Raw genomic sequence first — 17023 nt, forward strand, 5'->3', positions numbered from 1 at the left:
ATTCCACCTTTAAACACATTTCTTCCAGGAATCAGAATCACAGAAATGTAGGAATTGAAGAAACCTATATTGGTCATATAGTTCAGTCCTCTGCACAGAGGCAGGACAAAGTATTATCTAGACCATCCCTGACAGATGTTTGTGCAATATCTGTAATTTTTAAGAATGGGCTAGACAATCTCCTGAGGTAATTTGTTCCAGTGCTTAACTACACTTAAAGTTAGGAAGTAAACAGTGAGGTGGCAAAGTTTGCAGATGATACTAAACTGCTCAAGATAGTTAAGACCAAAGCAGATTGTGAAGAACTTCAAAAAGATCTCACAAAACTAAGTGATTGGGAACAAAATGGCAAATAAAATTTAATGTGGATAAATGTAAAGTAATGCAATTGGGAAAAATAACCCCAACTATACATACAATATGATCAGGACTAATTTAGCTACAACTAATCAGGAAAAAGATCGTGGAGTCATTGTGGATAGTTCTCTTAAGATATCCATGCAGTGTATAGCGGCAGTCAAAAAAGCAAACAGGATGTTAGGAATCATTAAAAAGGGGAAAGAGAATAAGACGGAGAATATCTTATTGCCCTTATATAAATCCATGGTACGCCCACATCTTGAATACTATGTACAGATATGGTCTCCTCATTTCAGAAAATATATACTGGCATTAGAAAAGGTTCAGAGAAGGGCAACTAAAACGATTAGGGTTTGGAACTGGGCCCATATGAGGAGAGATTAAAGAGGCTAGGACTTTTCAGCTTGGAAAAGAGGAGACTGAAGGAGGATATGATAGAGGTATATAAAATCATGAGTGGTGTGGAAAGTGAATAAGGAAAAGTTATTTACTTGTTCCCATAATATAAGAACTAGGGGCCACCAAATGAAATTAATGGGCAGCAGGTTTAAAACAAATAAAAGGAAGTTCTTCTTCACATAGCACAGTCAACCTGTGGAACTCCTTGTCTGAGGAGGTGTGAAGCCTAGGACTATAACTATGGAGGTTAAGTCTATCAATGGCTATTAGCCAGGAGGGGTAGCGAATGGTGTCCCTAGCCTGTTTGTCAGATGGTGGAGATGGATGGCAGGAGAGAGATCACTTTATCATTACCTGTTAGGTTCACTCCCTCTGGGGCACCTGGCATTGGCTACTGTCAGTAGACAGGATACTGGGCTAGATGGACCTTTGGTCTGACCCAATATGGCCATTCTTATGTTTTTCCTAAGGTCTAACCTAAATCTCTCATGTTGCAATTTAAGCCCACTACTTCTTGTCCTGTCCTCAGTGGATAAGGAGAACAATTTATCACCCTCCTCATTATAACAACCTTTTATGTACTTGAAGACTTATGTCCTCTCTCAGTCTTCTCTTCTCCAGACTAAAGAAACCCATATTTTTCAATCTTTCCTTGTTGGTCATATTTTCTAGACTTTTAATCATTTTTGTTGCTCTCCTCTGGACTTTCTCCAGTTTATCCACATCTTTCCCAAAGTGGGGCACCCAGAACTGGATACAGTATTCCAGTTGGGGCCTTATCAGTGCTGAGCAGACAGGAAGAATTACTGCTTGTGACTTGCTTACAACACTCCTGCTAAAACATCCCAATATGATTGCTTTTTTTGCAACATTGTCACCTCATATTTAGTTTGTGAGCCACTATAAGCACGAGATACTTTTCTGCAGTACTCCTTCCCAGGCAGTCAGATCCCATTGTGTACGTGTGCAACTGATCATTCCTTCCTAACTGTAGTACTTCGCATGTGTCTCTACTGAATGTCATCCTATTTCTTTCAGACCATTCCTCTAGTTCATCAAGATCATTTTGAATTCTAATCCTCTCCTCCAAAGTGCTTGCAACTACTCCCAGCTTGATATTATCTACAAACTTTATATGTGTATTCTCTATGCCATTATTCAAATCATTTCTAAAGATCCTGAGTAGAACTGAACCCACAACAGATCCCTGCAGGACTCCACTCAATATGCCCTTCCAATTTGATTGTGAGCCACTGATAACTACTCTGATTACGTTTTTCAGTCATTTATGCCCCCAATTTATAGCAGGTTCATCTAGGCTATATTTCTCTAGCTTATTTTTTGAGGTCACAAAAGACTGTATAAAAAGCCTTACTAACGTTGAGATATATCACATCTACTGCTTTCCCCATCCACAAGGCTTGTTACCCTCTCAGAGATGAGGTTTGACACGATTTGTTTGACAAACTCATGTTGACTGTTACTTATCACCTTATTATCTTCTAGTTTCTTACAAACGGATTTGATTATTTGCTGCAATATCTTTCAGAGTTCCAAAGTTAAGCTGATTGGTCTATAAATTCCCTAGTTGGTCGTTATTCCCCCTTTTTATAGATAGGTACAATATTTGCCCCCTTTCCAGTCCTCGGGTATATCTCCTGTCCTCCACAAGTTCTCAAAGATAATCGTTAATGGTTTGGAGATCTCTTCTGCCAGTTCCTTAAGTATTCTAGAATGGCTTTAGTCAGGCCCTGTCAACTTAAGACATCTAACTTGTCTAAGTAATTCTTAACTTATTCTTTTCCTATTTTAGCATCAGATCCTACCCCATTTACACTGGTGTTCACTATGTTAGTCATCCAATCACTGCTGACTTTTTTGGTGAAAACTGAAAAAAAAAGTTATTTAACATTTTGGCCATTGTTGAGTTTTCTGTTATTGTCTTTCCCTCCTGATTAAGTAATGGGCCTAGCCTGTCCTTGATCTTCCTCTTGCTTCTAAAGTACTGTAAAATGTTTTCTTTTCACCCATTATGTCCCTACCTAGTTTAATCTCATTTGTGCCTTGGCCTTTCTAATATTGTGTGTGGGGGTTGCGGTGACTTGCCTTCTTCCTTTGTAATTTGACCTGGTTTCCACTTTTTGTATGACACTGAGTTTCAGGCCATTGAAGATAAAACGGTTACTCACCTTCTCGTTAATGGTTGTTCTTTGAGATGTGTTGTTCATGTCCATTTCAATCAGATGTGTGCACGCACACATGCACGGTATCTGGAAGATTTTCCCATAGCAGCCTCTTTCGAGTACGCCTGGGCACCCCCTGGCATTGTGCCTTCATGGCACTCAATACAGAGCCCTACCGACCCACTACCCCATCAGTTCCTTCTTGCCGGCTACTCCAACAGAGGGGTAGGAGGGTAGGTATTGGAATGGACATGAAAAACACATCCCGAAAAACAACAGTTATGAGAAAGTGAATAACCATTTTTTCTTCAAGTGCTTGTTCATGTCCATTCCAATCAGGTGATTCACAAGCCCAAGTTCAGAAGATAGGGTCTACTTACTGGAGCACTGCTCTTCCAAAGGCCGCATCATCTCTGGCCTGCTGGGTGAACACATAGTGTGTGGTGAAAGTGTGAATGGAGGACAGTGTAGCTGCGCTGGAGATTTCCTTGGAGGGAACCTGCACCTGGAATGCTGTTGAAGAGGCCTGGGACCTGGTAGAGTGTGCAGTGATCGAAGGAGAGGCTCCTTTGCCAGGCTGTAGCACTCATGGCTGTAGGACGTAATCCATGACGAGATATGTAGAGAGGAGACAGAAAGACTTTTCATTCTGTCTGCCACTGCCACGAATAACTGGACAGATTTTCAGAAAGGCTTCGATCTCTCGATATAGAAGGCTAGCGCTCTGTGGACATCCAATGAGTGAAGCCCTTGCTCCCAGCCACTGGAGTGCAGCTTAGGATAGAATACTGGGAGGAAGATGTTCTGGTTAATGTGAAACTGGGAGACAGCCTTTGGGAGGAAGGCCAGGTGAAGCCTGAGCTGAACCTTGTCCTTACAGAGCAGTGTGTAAGGGGGCTCTGATGTCAGTGTCTTGAGCTCAGACACCCTCCTGGCTGAAGGTTATTGCTACCAGAAACGCTACCTTGTATGAGAGATTGAACCTTTGGTGATGTGCTTCCTGCTCTAAGGGCCATGAGTCTGGAAAGGACCAAACTGAGGTCCCAAGCTTGGACAGACTGTCGGACATGCGGGTACCTTTAAGGAAGCAGCTGACACTAGGGTTAGCAAAGACTGAGTGGCCCTCTGCACCTAGGTGGAAGGCAGAGATGTTGGCCACATGAACCCTTATTGACGACATGGACAGCCCCTGCTGCTTGAGATGGAGAAAATATTCTAATATAAATGGCACAGAGGCGAGCATCGGGAACGAATGGTGCTGCGCCGACCAGATTGAAAATCTCTTCAACTTGGCAAGGTAAGTGGCTCTCATGGAGTGTTTCCTACTGCCAAGGAGGACTTGTCTAACCATATCTGAGCAAGAAAACTCCATCAGGTTCAGCCATGGAGCTTCCACGTCGTGAGGTGCAGCGACTCAAGGTTTGAGTGTTGGAGATAGCCGTGAACCTGAGTTGGTGAGTCCGGGAAGAGTAGCAAAGTGACTGGAGTTTCCACGGACATTTCCAGGAGCGATGTGTACCAGTGCTGGCGGGGCCAGGATGGAGCTAGTAATAGCACTGAAGCTTGTTCCCTCCGTATCTTGAAGAGCATCTTGTGAACAAGAGGGATAGGTGGAAATGTGTATAGGAGATGGCCTCCCCGTGGAAGGAGGAATACGTCCGTGATGGAGCCTGGGCTGTGATTCAGGAAGGAGCAAAACCTCTGGCACTTCCCATTGTGTCGTGTGGCAAACAAGTCTATCTGGGGAAAGCCTCACTAATGGAAGATTGAGGTTGCCACATCCGGGCGAAGGGACCACTCGTGGCCATGGAACGACCTGCTGAGATATTCCACCAACTCGATCTGTACTCTAGAGACATATGATGCTTGCAGATGTATTTAGTGCTCTACACAGAAGTCCCACAACATGAGGGCTTCCTGGTACAGAGAGGATCATTCACCCCTGTTTGTTGATATAGAACATCGCCGTGGTGTTTTGTGTCATACCCAATACACATCTCTCTAGCAAGTGATCTCAAAGTCTGGCATGCAAGGCGTACCTCTCTCAGCTCTCCGACACTGATGTGAAAACTGAGTTGCACCTGAGACCAGAGGCCTTGTGTTCTGAGTTCTCCCAAATGTGCTCCCCAGCCCAGAACTGATGCATCGGTCACTAGTGAGAGGGACGACTGAGGGCTGGTGAAGAGGACCCCTGCACATACTGTCTGTGCGTCAAGCCACCACAGGCAGGAGTAGAGGACCATGCGAGGCAGGGTTATGATCCTGTCCAAGCTGTTCCAGACTGGCCAATACACTAACGCTAGCCATGATTGAAGAGGTTGAAGTCTGAGTCTGGCATGCTGTACTACATAGGTACAAGCCGCCATGTGTCCCAGGAGTTTCAGGCAATTACTTGCTGTGGTGCTGGGGAACTGCCTGAGACCTCGTATGATGTCGCCGAGGGACTGAAACCTTGCTTCGAGTGCTTGTGTCATGTCCAGTACTTCCCCTATAAATTCTACCCTCTGAACCAGGGACAGCGTTGATTTCCCCATGTTCAGAAGAAGGTCCAGTTCTTCGAACATCACCAGTCATCGAAGTATGGGAACACTTGTACCTGCCGTCTGTGCAGGAACACAGCCATGACTGCCATGAACTTGGTAAAAACATAAGGCGTCACTGACAGGCCAAACAGGAGGACTGTGAACTGGTAGCGGGTGTGGTTTTCCACAAACCTGAGGTATTTTCTGTGGAACAGACTTATTGCTATGTGAAAGTATGCGTCCTTCAAGTCGAGGGTGACATACCAGTCTCCTGGATCCAATGAAGGTATGATGGAGGCCAAGAGACCATGCAGAACTTGAGCTTCTTCACAAATTTGTTGAGTTCTCACAGGTCTAGTATGGGTCTGATGCCGCCCTTTTTCCTTAGAGGAAAAGAAGCCCTGCCCTTCTGCTCCTGAGGAACCTCTTCCACTCCTCCTAGCCAAAGCAGTGACTGCACCTCCTGTATAAGGAGTAACTTGTGAGTGGGGTCCCTGAAGAGTGGGGTGGAAGGGTGGGAGGGCACAGAGTTGGATTGGAGTATCCCCTCTCTACCGTGCAGAACACCCAGCGGTCTGAAGTGATATGGGACCATGCACAGCAGAAAGGGGACAGTCGGGAGGAAAAGGTAAGGTGAGGTAGATCCATTTTTTTTTTCTGGTGCGCTGTCCTCAACTGCACCTTCAAAAAGCCAATTTGGGGCCAGAAAGTGGTTTGGGTTGGCCAGAGCCTTGGCCTGAAGACAAGTGTGGCCTCTTTCTGCCATTCCTATTCCTCCTGTTGGTAGAACTGCAGAGGAGGTTGAGGCCTGAAAGGTTTTCGCTGTGTGGTGGGAGTGTGTAGGCCCAAGGATTTGAGGGTGGCTCTAGAGTCTTTTAGACTATATAGTCTTTTATCTGTCTTCTCCTAAAACAGAGTCACACCCTCAAAACAGAATCCTGTATGGTTTGCTGGACTTCTTACAGGAGACCAGAGACTTGGAGCCAGGAGCCCCTTCTCATGGCCACCCCTGTAGCCATGACTCTCATAGCTGCGTCAGCACTGTCCAGTGCAACCTGGAGGGAAGCTCGGGAGATTAGCTTGCCCTCCTCAACCAAGGCTGAAAACGCCACATGGGAGTGTAGGGGGAGCAACTCCACAAATTTTGCCATTGAAGTAGCGGTATTAAAAGAGTACAGACTGACAATGGCCTGTTGATTGGAAATATGGAGCTGAAACCCACCCATGGAATAGATCTTCCCCCTGAGAAGGTCGCATTTTTTTAGCCTCTCTGTTTTTGGAGGAGTGGCCTTGAAAACCATGTGCAGGTTAGCAGTGTCCACAAAAAGGGAATCAGGTTGCGAGTGGGAATAAAGATGTTCATAACTGTTAGAGGGCACAAAATATCACTGTTCATTGCACTTGGCAGTGGGTGGCAATGGGGCTGGGGTCTGCCACAGCGTTTTGTTGGTGTCTGCAATCGTTTTTATGAACGGTAGCGCAATACGGGAAGGTCCTACCCACCATGGCATTGGAGTCCTCTACTGCCTCCTCTGCCTTGGTTCCCAGACGCTGGGCAACCTGGTGCAGCAACTGCTGCAACACCCAATTGTCCTCGAGCGCTGGGCTACAGCAGTACCAGACAGTGCCTCGTCCAGTGATGACGAGGAAGAAGCCCCAAATAATGGTAGTGCTGGGAGCTCAGGGACCAACTAGGTTCTCTCTTTGGAGGTGTTGGTGCCAGAAGGTGCCGTGGAGAAGGAGAGCACCAAGACATCATCGCCAGCTTCCCTCTTCATTGCACCTGGGGTTGCAGTGGTGCAGACAGGGCTGGAGCCACCTCTGTGCTAGGGGGCGAGAACAGCACCATGAGACGCAGCAAGTCTTGAGTTGCCTCGAAATTCTCCAGTGTTGAGGGAAGTTGCTTGGCAGTTGCTGGCCAGTAGGGTCTGGCAATCGCGGTGGGCCTGGACATAACTACCTCGCCTGGGCAGGAGCTGACGCGGCCCTGCCCGGGGACCTGGTGCTGTGGCCCGACTGGGGTCTCACAGCCATTGGCTCCTTAGACTTAGCCGGGGGCAAACACTCCCTCTCTGCTTCTTCTTCTTCTGAGGCACTGGCAACTGAGACCGGTGCCTGGTTGACTGGCCATGGCAGGAGCTGTGCCAGTGCTGAGTGTCTTGGGAGAAGTCCTTTTTTGGCACCAGTTTCCAGGATGACAGTGCCGGGGCACTCCGCACCAACAAGGACATGCTGGGTGTGGGGTCCCCCAACCCAAGGTCTGAGTGGGGGCAAAGAGCTGCCTCCATTAGGAGAACCATATGTCACTGTTCCCTTTCTTTAATAGTTCTGAGATGGAACTTGCAGCAGATCCTACATCTGTCCTTTTGGTGACCTTCCCCTAGGTACCTTAGACAAGAAGCGTGGGGGTCACTCTTTGGCATGTGCTTAATGCAGACCTCATAGGTTTTGAAACCCAGGGACTGCTGCATACCCCAGTTCCAGGGAGTCAAAAGTGTGGGGGGGAACCCTCAATTAACTCTAACTACTATATAACTAACAGAGATAAAGGCACTTGCTGGGCAAGGACTATGGGATGTTCCAGCTAACTGTCACTGGTGGTAAGAAGGAACTGAGGGGGTGGCGTGTCGGCAGGGTTCTATATTGAGCGCCATGAAGGCACGACTCCAGGGGGCACCCATGCCAACCCAATGGACGCTGCTATGGGAAAAATCTTCCGGCTACCATGCATGTGCGCTTGCACACACCTGACTGGAATGGACATGAACAAGCACTCAAAGAAGAACTTCTGGTTAAGCAAAGGTGGTCCCTTATAATACGTCCTATCTTTTCTACGCATTAAGATAGTTTGCTCTCGTGCCCTTAATAATGTTTGTTTAAAAAACTGCCAAGTCTCCCAAACTCTAACATTAGACTTCCTTCTTACTTTGTCCATACTTGTTTCTTTGACTTCAAGCATTTTGTATGTTGACATGTATACTGGGGGTGCTATGAATGATTATTAAAAATAGATGCTAAAATAAACTGCCCTAGAAGCCATTATTTATGGTATCAATAACTAGTTTCTCCAGACAGTGCCAAGATTCAACCAGTTAATATTGAAGTATACATCTCATCCATGATCGAATGGTCTTTAATGTCCTCCATGAGAAAAAAAAAAAATCTTGTCCCAGGATTTATATTTTTTTCTTTCTGATCTTAACATAAGACTCTTCCCACTCAATTTAATGAACTCTCTCTAGATTCAGTAGCTAGCTAACAATTTCTTTTTCTGATGGGTTTCTATTGTACATGTACCATTAGAGGATCTTTTATGTGATACACATTAAAAAGTTTTTTTGTTTTTTGTTTACTATTCATAATTTTACTACATATCACGACAAATGATATACTTACTAATGTAAAAAGTGATAGAGAGTCCTGTGGTACCTTATAGACTAACAGAAGAATTGGAGCATAAGCTTTCGTGGGTGTCACATGTGTCTGACGAAGTAGGTATTCACCCACGAAAGCTTATGCTCCAATACTTCTGTTAATCTATAAGGTGCCACAGGACTCCATCGCTTTTTACAGATTCAGACTAACATGGCTACCCCTCTGATACTTACCAATGTAAGCTTCAGAATCACCAATATACATTTCGATGCAATGTCCAAGCATGGTGACTGAAAATGTGTCATCCCTCCTAAGACCAAGGGCCTGTAAAAAACAGAGTACAGAATATTCAATAGGAGAAACAGATATTTGCAACATCATAGCATCATAACAACATCATAGTTTTTTCTCTTCCTTTTTATGTTTACTTTAGTTGCTGGGGCAGACTGTTATGATAGAAGAACACAGTCTTCACTATAAAATGAGGCTACCCTTCCAACCAATGAACAAAAAATACTGCTACCTCTTTAAATGACAAAAAGTTAAGAGTGCAGAGCCATTGGCCATTATCTTTAAAAACTCATGATCAGGGGAGGTCCTGGACAATTGGAAAAAGGCACATATAGTGCACAACTTTGAAAAAGGGAAGAAGGAGAATCCAAGGAACTACAGACTGGTCAGCCTCACCTCAGTCCTCAGAAAAATTATGGAGCAGGTCCTCAAGGAATCCATTTTGAAGCACTTAGAGGAGAGGAAGGTGATCAGAAACAGTCAACATAGATTCACCAAGGCCAAGTCATGCCTGACCAACCTGACTGCCTTCTATGATGAGATAACTGGCTTTGTGGACAAGTGGTGGACGTGATAAATCTTGACTTTAGCACAGCTTTTGATACGGTCTCCCACAGCAGTCTTGCCAGCAAGTTAAAACAGTATGGATTGGATTAATGGACTATAAGGTGGATAGAAAGCTGGCTAGATAATCAGGCTCAACGGGTAGTGATCAACAGCTCTATGTCTAGTTGACTGCAGGTATCAAGCGGAGTGCCCCTGGGGCAAGTTTTGTTCAACATCTGGATAATGGGATGGATTGCACCCTCAGCAAGGTCGTGGATTACACTAAGCTTGGGGGAGAGGTAGATATGCTGGAGGGTAGGGATAGAGTCCGGAGTGACCTAGACAAATTGGGCTAAAAGAAATCTGATGAGGTTCAGCAAGGACAAGTGCAGAGTCCTGCACTTAGGATGGAAGAATTCTATGCACTGCTACAGGCCGGGGACCGACTGGCTAAGCAGCAGTTCTGCAGAAAAGGACCTGGGGATTACGTGGATGAGAAACTGGATATGAGTCCAACAGTGTGCCCTTATTGCCAAGAGGGCTAACAGCATATTGGGCTGCATTAGTAGGAGCACTGCCAGCAGATCAAGGGAAGTGATTATTCCCCTCTATTCAGCACTGGTGAGGCCACATCTGGAGTCCAGTTTTGGGCCCCCCACTACAGAAAGGACATGGACAAATTGGAGAGAGTCCAGCAGAGGGCAATGAAAATTATTAGGGCACTGGGACACATGACTTATGATGAGAGGCTGAGGGAACTGGGATTATTTAATCTGCAGAAAAGAAGAGTGAGGAGGGATATGATAGCAGCCTTCAACTACCTGAAGGGGAATTCCAAAGAAGATGGAGCTAGGCTGTTCTCAGTGGTAGCAGATGACAGAACAAGGAGCAATGGTCTCAAGTTGCAGTGGGGGAGGTCTAGATTGGATATTATGAAAAACTATTTCACCAGGAGAGTGGTGAAGCATTAGAATGGGTTACCTAGAGAGCTGGTGGAACCTCTATCCTTAGAGGTTTTTAAGGCCTGACTTAACAAAGCCCTGTCTGGGATGATTTAGTTGGGCTTGGTAATGCTTTGAGCAGGGGTTTGGACTGGATGACCCCCTGAAGTCTCTTCCAACTCTAATCTTCTATGATTAACAAAACTAAAACTAGGTACATTAAACCCACCTTTGTTCCAGTACTAAAATTTGTCCACCAAACAGCAGTGCAACCTTTCCTCCTCCATGAAGGAAGAAGAATTAATAAGATATAATACTTACAGCTTCTATACTAAGAATCTTTGAGCAAGTTTATTGTTTGTTTGTACAGCTAAATTGGAATATATAGACTCAAACTAAAAAATATATTAATATGAGTTGACGTTGAGTTTAATTTAGAGGTAAAAAGCATTGCAGGAATGTTATCCCCAAACCAAGCATTACAGAAACTCAGAAAATTCAGTGTTAAGGTTATACTTAGAAGAAATCCAATCATGTTAAGGTGTGGAACCCTTACACTCAAAGAACCTTCATTCTGCCCTGCAGTGATATTATATTATAATCATGTTTACGGTACTTTAGTGTTTGTGGCCACAGACTAGATTAGACTGATTTTTAAATACACCGGTTTTTCATATTTTTTTTCCCCTCTCCATGTCACTACAGGGAAGAGGTAGCTAATTTAGAACCTAATTTCTTGAAACATAAATTATACCATATTACAATGAATTCTAACTATCTGGTAAATCTGAAGAGTAAACGTCGTTCACTTATTAGGATAATCTGGGACAAAAAGGACTGACACATAAGGCAATGAATTTGTTTTAAGTACACAAATAAAATGTAACCCTTCTTATGCAGCTGTGATCAGCACCTCTCTCATTTAAACCATATACATACCGTATGAAAATAGTCAATTGCACTTTCAAAATTGCCCATTAGACTATGTATGTATCCAATAGCAGAGTATGTGGAAGCATTCTGAGGAATCAATACTAGGGCCTGACGATGATATTCTAATGCTTCTTCATATTTCCTGTTAAGTTTAAATATAGAGTGCATATTAGTAAGTTCTACAGTGCAAGTACTGTCGTTGCACTATGTTTGTACTCTGACTAGCATATGAGACCTACCCTTACTAAAGGCTTAAGTGACTCCGCAATATAAATGTTAAATAATAAGTTATTGCTTCATACTTGCAAGATGAAAGAATGGACTAAACCTTCATGACACAATCACAATTTTATTACACAATAATTCGGAAAGATAAAGTTACTCACCTTGTGCAGCAACTGAGGTTTTCGAGATGCGTGTTCCTGTGGGTGCTCCACTGTAAGTGTCTTGGTGCCCTGTACTTCTAATTGGAGATTTGTAGTAGCAGTGCATGGTTGGCCGCGCACATGTCGCAGCCGTCTTGCGCTGCTCCAAGTGGTTACTTAGCAGTGCACAGCCAACCGTCCCCCACTTCCTTCTCTACCCCAGGGGATTGGCGTGAAACTCCGAAGTAGAGAGGAAGAAGGGGGGTAATGGAGCACCCACAGGGACAACCATCTCGAAGAACCTCAGTTACTGCACAAGCTGAGTAACCTTCTCATCATCTTCTTCGAGGAGTGTCCCTGAGGGTGCTCCACTTTAGGTGACTGTTGAGCAATGCCCCTCAGTGGAAGAGAGGGACTTTGGAGTTGGTTCACTGAATTGGATAACCCTGCGTCCAAACTGAACATCTGCTGCTGACTCTTGTTCCAGAGCATAGTGTTTAGTGAAAATATGGGCAGATGCCTAGCTGCTTTACAAATGTCAGTAATAGGTACTGTGACACTGCATCTCATATTCTTCATAGATATATTATTATGGTATGATTATGGCATAACTATGATGTATTTTAATACAAGATAGGTCTTGTGAGATGATATTGTAAAGGTTATGATTTACTGAATATGATTATCCTATTTGTTTGCATGTATCATTTTGGTATCTGAAGTTAGGAATATTGTCTATGTATCTATTACAAATGTAGAGGGTGAATTTCATGAGCTTACACTGTACTAATCTTTGTGCAGTGCAAGGCAGTATAATTTTGAGTTTACCTGCCAGGGGGTGTGCGCTCTTGAGCAGCTGGACAGTTCCTTAGCTGTAGACTCCCCATGCAGAACTGATCACAGCAGCCTCTAAGTTCTGCAGCTGGGTGTGTCCCTACCTGCGTATGTGCTGGTGAAAGAACAAGCTTGGAGAGCTTGGCAACTTATCACAGCATCACAGTGTGAGAGGGAGCCCAGGCTGGTGGGTCAGGGGGGCTCACTGTATCACAGTTCCAGGTGTCATCCTGGGGGGAACCCATCACAGGTACATTATTGAGAAAGGCCATAGATGTTGATAATGCTCTGATGGGGTGTGTGCAAACTCCCAGTAGAGGTTGCAGGTTGCTGTTTTGATAGCACAAATGGATACATCCAGATATCCATTTGGATAGTCTTTGTTTTGAGATGGTTTGGCCCTTCAAGCGTTCTGTTACGGAAACTGATGGTTCAGATGATTTTCTGAATGTTTTTGCGCTTTCTATGTAGAAAGCTAGTGCTCTGCAGATGTCTAGTGTGTGGAGTAAGGCCTCCCTGATGTTGGTATGCAGCTTTGGGAAAAATCCAGGTAAGTATGTGGGATGATTTAAATGAAAAGGGGAGGCAACCCTGGGTATGAACTTGGGGTGCAGTCATAGGATTACTTTATCTTTAAAGAATATAGTACAAGGTGAGTGTGCCCTTAGGGCACCCAGTTCTCCCACCTGTCTTACTGACGTGATGGCAATGAGGAAAGCAACCTTAACTGATAAGTAACAGCGAGAAAGTTGTGAGGCGTTCAAATAGTTTTCCCATGAGACCGCATAGAACAAGGTTGCGGTCCCACATGGGAGTAGGGTTTCTTAGTGTGGGTTAAGTGTTTTCTATTCCTTTAAGGAAGCGTTTAGTCATCGACTGAGTAAAGATAATGATTCCATGCACCTTGTTGTGGATGGCGGTGATGGCAGCCAGATGTACTCTGATGGAGCTGGTGGATAGCCCAGATTTTTTAAGACCCAGTATATAGTCGAGGATTCTAAGTAGTGGGGCCAACTGTGGAAAGATCTGTTTGTCCTGGCACCAAGTGCAGAATCATTTCCACTTATGTAAATATGTCTTTCCTGTGCTTAGTCTGTGACTGTTAAGTAGTATATCTTTCACTTTTTCAGAACAGTCCTTCTTTACCCCCATCAGCCATAAGTAACCAGGCCTGGAGGTGGAGTACCGCGAGGTTGGGGTGACAGACATGCCCCATGTCCTGTGACAGAAAGTGAGGCACTAAGGGAAGGATTTGAGGTGATTTTACTGGCATCTGTCTCAGGTATGGGACAGACTCATCTGTCTCATGTTTGTCTGGTCATGTTGGTGCAACGAGAATGACCCTGGATTTGTCCTGCCTGATCTTGTGAATGACTCGGCTTTGTAGTGGAATCACAAGAAATGCATACAACATTGGCGCTTCCCATTTTATGAGAAGAGCATTGCCCAGGGAGTGGTGTCCCAATCTGGCCCAAGAGCAATATTGTGGGCACCTGATGTTCTGAGCTGTTGCAAATAGGTCTATAGTGGGGAACCCCCATAGTTCAAATATGGCTTTGAGAATTCTGGGATCCATTTCCCACTCGTGTGTTTGTGAGACGTCACTGCTTAGGTGGTCTGTTGTTGTGTTCAGACGTCCCGGCAAACAGGATCCCAAAATCTCTATGTTGTTGGTGATGCACCAGTTCCAGAGGTGTATTGCCTCCGAACAGAGGGGATATGATCATGCTCCGCCTTGGCGATTTATATAGAACATGCATGCAATATTGTCCATAAGGATCTTGATTGCATTGTTCTTGATTAAAGGGAGAAAGTGCCTGCATGCGTTTCGGACTGCCCTTAGCTCTGGTAAGTTTATGTGCAGGTTGGACTCTGCCGAAGATCAGCGGCCCTGGACCATATTGTCGTGTAAATGTGCCCCCCAACCAACTAGAGAAGCATCCATCATGACTGTTATGGTTGGAACTTTTTGTTGGAAAGGGATTCCTGAGCAGATGTTCTGTGGTTGTGTCCACGTTAGCGAGTCTTTTACCCTGCAGGGCATCATGAGGTGTCAGTTGAGAGAATGTCTGTGTGGTATATAGACTGTTCAAAGCCAGGCCTGTAAGAAACTCATGTGGAGCCTGCCATATTTTATAACAAACGTTGCTGCCAACATGTGCCCCAACAGTTGTAAACACATTCTGGCAGACGTTTGTGGGCTGTTCATCACTGTTGAAATCAGGTTGATTAGAGTGAGGAAGGGTTGTTGGGGTTACATTGCTTTTGCTGTGAGACAGTCGAGGTAGGCTGCTATGAATTCCAATTGTTGGACAGGGACCAACATGGACTTCTGTACATTTATCTGTACCCCAGGTCCATGAACAGGGTTATTGTGGTATGTGTAGCATTTATCACTCCTTACGGTGTTAGTGCCCTTAGGAGACAGTCATCTAAGTATGGAAAAATCACTCCCTGTCTGCAGAGGTGAGTTGCAATGACCGCGAGAATCTTGGAAAAAACTCTTCAGACAGTTGACAAAGGGTAGAACTCTGTATTGTAAATGCTGATTCCCTAGGGTGAATCTTAGGAATCTTCTGTGTGCCGAGTGAATGGTAATATGAAAATAAGCATCCTGGAGGTTGAGGGCTGAGAGCCAATCTCCTTTCTCTACTGCCAGAATTACTGTGGAGATAGTCACCGTTTTGAAACAGCGTTCTCACAAATTTGTTGACTTTTCATAAATCCAGGATGGGTCTCCACCTGCCGTTCTTTTTCTGAGTAAGAAAATAATGGGAATAAAAACCTCTCCCCCTGTGTTGAGATAGTACGGGGTTCCACAGTACCTAACTGTATGAGGTGGTTTACTTCCTGTTGTAACAGCTGCTCATGAGAGAGTTCTCTGCAGAGGGATGGGGGAGGGGAGTGAGTAGGTGGGCTAGAAATAAAGGAGATGGAGTAACCCTTCTGGATAATCTCCAGAACCCATTTGTCTGTTGTCTGACAGTTCCAGACTGTCCCCATATTACCTGATGGTCTCCGAATGGGCTGGGGACCAGATCTGGATCAAGAATCAGAGTGCACGCATGTCTCGTGCCCTCAACCACACCTTCAAAATGATTGTCTGGAGGCGGATGGTTGAGACGTCAAAGGCTGATCTTGATTCTGCCGACGTCTGGTCTGTCTTTGTTTACGTCATTGGTCATACTGTCTTTGGGGCTGAGAGCATGGAGCAGCTCGGAATCTCTGGCTGTAAAACCTGCCTTGTTTCTTTTTGTTTGCAGGTACATAGATGTCCGGGGTTTTTAAGGTCATCCAGGAGTCCTTTAAGGTATGTAGAGACACACTGGTTTTGTCTGCAAACAATTTTTGACCATCAAAGGGTAAGTCCTCCATGGTGGCTTGGACCTCCCTGGGGAACTCAGAGAGGTGGAGTCAGGATGCCTGGTGCATGACTATGGATGTAGTGATGGACTGTGCTGCCACGTCTGCAGAGTCAAGAGAGGCCTGTAGGGCTGTCCTGGTGATGAGACACCCTTCTGAGATGTTTGCCTTATAGTGGTCCCTTTTACCAAATTTTACCAAAATTTTGGTAAATAGATTATGTGTGCATTTTGCCAGAAGGGCTGAATAATTGGCTATGCGGAAGTAGAGTGTGGCAGAGGAGTAGGCTTTCCATCTGAAGAGGTCTAGCCTTTTCCGGTCTTTATCATATGGTGTCGTTCTGGACTAGTGTGGTTTTCCCCCTTGGATTTACCGCATCCACCACCAGCGAGTTTGGTGCAGCGTGGATGAATAGAAACTCCACCCCTTTCACTGGCACACAATGTTTATTGTCAGACATCTTACATGGGGGAGGGGCTGTGGCGGATTATTTTTGCTGGGTCCATAATGGCATCATTAATTGGCAGTGCTATCTTTGCTGTTGGGGATGCCTGGAGTATGTCTGTGGAGCTTGTGTTGGGTCTCTTGTAGCTCAGCTAACGAAATGTCCAGAGATTCAGCTACACTTTTGAAGAGGTCTTGAAAAGATTTGAAATCATCCCCTGTAATGTGTGTGGGGGCAGTGGCATTATCGTTTCGTCCTGTGATGAAGATGATATGTGGGTGGGCAGCAGGGTGTCACCTTCTGGTGTGTCATCGGGCTCCTCTATCTCTTCCTCTTGTGTCTCTGAGGGTGCTGGGACAGTTGGTGAAGGGGACAGAGTTGTTTTGGACCTCGGTGGGTTAAGGGGCCTGAGGTTCTGGGCCCTATACATAGCCCCTGGATCCCAGTATGGCCGGTTGGATGGGAA

General features: G+C 45.1%; 1 protein-coding gene across 2 annotated transcripts in view; it reads right to left on the reverse strand.

Annotated features, from left to right (window-relative positions):
- The window catches only part of CDC16 (cell division cycle 16), an 80507-nt gene that overhangs the window by 2718 nt on the left and 60766 nt on the right, over positions 1–17023 (reverse strand). For both annotated transcript variants that reach the window (XM_032777818.2, XM_032777819.2), the window contains exons 16-17: positions 11557–11692; positions 9073–9163 (exon numbers count right to left, since the gene is read on the reverse strand). In XM_032777818.2, coding sequence (XP_032633709.1) covers positions 9073–9163; positions 11557–11692 — 227 coding nt within the window. The remainder of the gene's footprint in view (positions 1–9072; positions 9164–11556; positions 11693–17023) is intronic.

The sequence above is a fragment of the Chelonoidis abingdonii genome, chromosome 1 (genome assembly GCF_003597395.2).
Source record: "Chelonoidis abingdonii isolate Lonesome George chromosome 1, CheloAbing_2.0, whole genome shotgun sequence".
NCBI classification, from domain to species: Eukaryota; Metazoa; Chordata; order Testudines; family Testudinidae; genus Chelonoidis; species Chelonoidis abingdonii.